Genomic DNA, 2,564 nt, shown 5'->3' on the forward strand with positions numbered 1-2,564 from the left:
ATTACATTGTCTGTACTAGCTTTGTTCTGTTTGTTTGTTTATTTGTGAATTCATATTTATCTTGTAAACTAAAACAATTGCAAGCAACCTAATGTGATAAGGAAGTGATTAATAAGACAATTTCAACCAGTTATTTAATTTAATTTTCTCTCTAAAACCTCTAAAAGAGGTTTTTGCAACTTTAAATGTAATAGAAATAAAGTGTTTTCAAAATATTTGTATGCTGTATATTATTATTGATTTACATAGCAATACTACTACTACTACTACTACTAATAATAATAATACCAGGATGGATAAAGCAAAAAAATTGCTTAAATATAAAAATAACCCAACATTAGGTAGGTGCTATAGTAACCCACCATTGGGTTATCTGTTGGGTCATTTTTAACCCAACTATTTTAAGTGAGTGGACGTGATAGTTTGTCCCAAAGCTTGCCTACTTTTTTACTACACACTCAAAAGTGTGTACTTTTTCTTCACAAAAGATAACATTCATTTAGGGCATAGTGTAAGTAAGCGAATTGGGAAGCAACAACAAAACACACACACACACACACACATACACTCACACATACACTCACTCACACACTCACTCACACACATACACTCACTCACACACACACATACACTCACACATACATACATACACTCACACACACTCACATACACTCACACTCACACACACACACATACACTCACACATACATACACTCACACACACACTCACACATACATACATACACTCACACACACACTCACACATACACACACTCACACACACATACATACATACACTCACACATACATACATACACTCACACATACATACATACACTCACACATACATACATACACTCACACATACATACATACACTCACACATACATACATACACTCACACATACATACATACACTCACACATACATACATACACTCACACATACATACATACACTCACACATACATACATACACTCACACATACATACATACACTCACACATACATACATACACTCACACATACATACATACACTCACACATACATACATACACTCACACATACATACATACACTCACACATACATACATACACTCACACATACATACATACACTCACACACACACACACCCACACACCAAACGCGAGCCTCGAGCGCGTATTATCGATTATTACAGCATGTATCGAGGCCCGATCGAACAGTCAGACTCACCCTTCAGCAGCAGCGTGGCTGGAAACGCCAGTAAGAGCAGCAGCAGCAGCTTCTGCAGCAGTTTCATGATTCCAACAGTGAGGATCAAATGAGAAAATACTGAGAATAAACGCGAGAGAAACACGCCTGACGCGCTGAGCGAGTTTAGACTGACGAACCGCACGACGCCTGCGCTCATCCGGGACACCGCTGACGTCACACGCACAGAGACACGTGTCGCCGTAGAAATAAAATGGGCGGGGCTTCCGAATGCCTTAAATGATTAAATATTTTATTTGAGCTCCTCTCTGTGTGTTTTCAGTTGGATACATTTTAAAGTCTCCCATTATGTCACAGTCCATCGAGATGGATTTCGTTTAAAACCATGTTTAACAGACTGCTGGAATGGATGCATGGGATTTGCATCTCATGTATAAAACAGTCACGTAAACGATTACGCAGCAGCTGCGTCGCTCACACTCACAATGCGCATGCGCCGCCGCTGACGTCACACGCACAGAGACACGTGTCGGGTTCTGCGGAGTTCCACGCATGCGCAGCACGCTCACAGACAGACGACACGTCAACATGCTGGACAAAGCTTTTTATTGATTATCAGTTCAATAACTGCGAAATTCTACAAGATAAATAGCGTTAACAGAAGACAGTGACGCGGGTAAATAGATCAAAGTGACGATAAGTGAGAGAGTTTATAATAAAGTGAATAAAACACACACAACCTGCTGATGTTTCGCTCATAATTCATCTGGTGTCATGCATGCATCCCGCACTGTACTCCTCTGAGATGCTACTGCAGTCAATACAGCAGACTAGTTCAAGAGAGCAGCACGCGATTACACACACTAGCGTCAAACATCAATCTGTTCGACCTCCAGAAGCTAAACGAGCTGTTGCTGGTCAGTTAACGAGATAACATCGCTACTAGTTTATTTCAGAACTAGTCTGGGGGACTTCAGTTGCAGAAATGCAAGATAAAAAAAAAACAGTCAGCTTTTTAATACATTTATTCTGCAGAAATAAGCTTCCGTATGAATCTAATGATCCGCGCTTGTGTTTAGCAGACTGCTGTGATCGTGTGAGGATGATGAGGATGATGAGGATGAGCTCAGTGCAAACTCTGCACGTAGTTCGCCGGAAGCATGCCGGACCTTCCGGTGCGCTGGACCGTGCCGAACATCCATCCCTCATCGATGGGCTGCGCGTTAACGATCACGTCTCCGTCGCGGAAGGAAACCTCGTCGTGATCCTGAGCGGCGTAATCATACAGCGCCCGGTACACCCTCTGCTGGACACACACACACACACACACACACACACACACACACACACACACACACACACTGTCTCT

At 42.0% G+C, this 2,564-nt stretch overlaps 1 protein-coding gene across 1 annotated transcript in view; it reads right to left on the reverse strand.

Moving 5' to 3' along the window:
- LOC107574251 (translocon-associated protein subunit alpha-like) overlaps positions 1-1,405 on the reverse strand; it is an 8,502-nt gene extending 7,097 nt beyond the window's left edge. Inside the window, exon 1 of the mRNA XM_016260701.1 lies at positions 1,217-1,405. Within this exon, the coding sequence (XP_016116187.1) occupies positions 1,217-1,394 (178 nt within the window). The 5' untranslated portion in view covers positions 1,395-1,405. The remainder of the gene's footprint in view (positions 1-1,216) is intronic.
- Between the last annotated feature and the right edge of the window lie 1,159 nt (positions 1,406-2,564).

Source organism: Sinocyclocheilus grahami, unplaced genomic scaffold (assembly GCF_001515645.1).
Source record: "Sinocyclocheilus grahami isolate Dianchi unplaced genomic scaffold, SAMN03320097.WGS_v1.1 scaffold2161.1, whole genome shotgun sequence".
In the NCBI taxonomy this organism is placed as follows: Eukaryota; Metazoa; Chordata; class Actinopteri; order Cypriniformes; family Cyprinidae; genus Sinocyclocheilus; species Sinocyclocheilus grahami.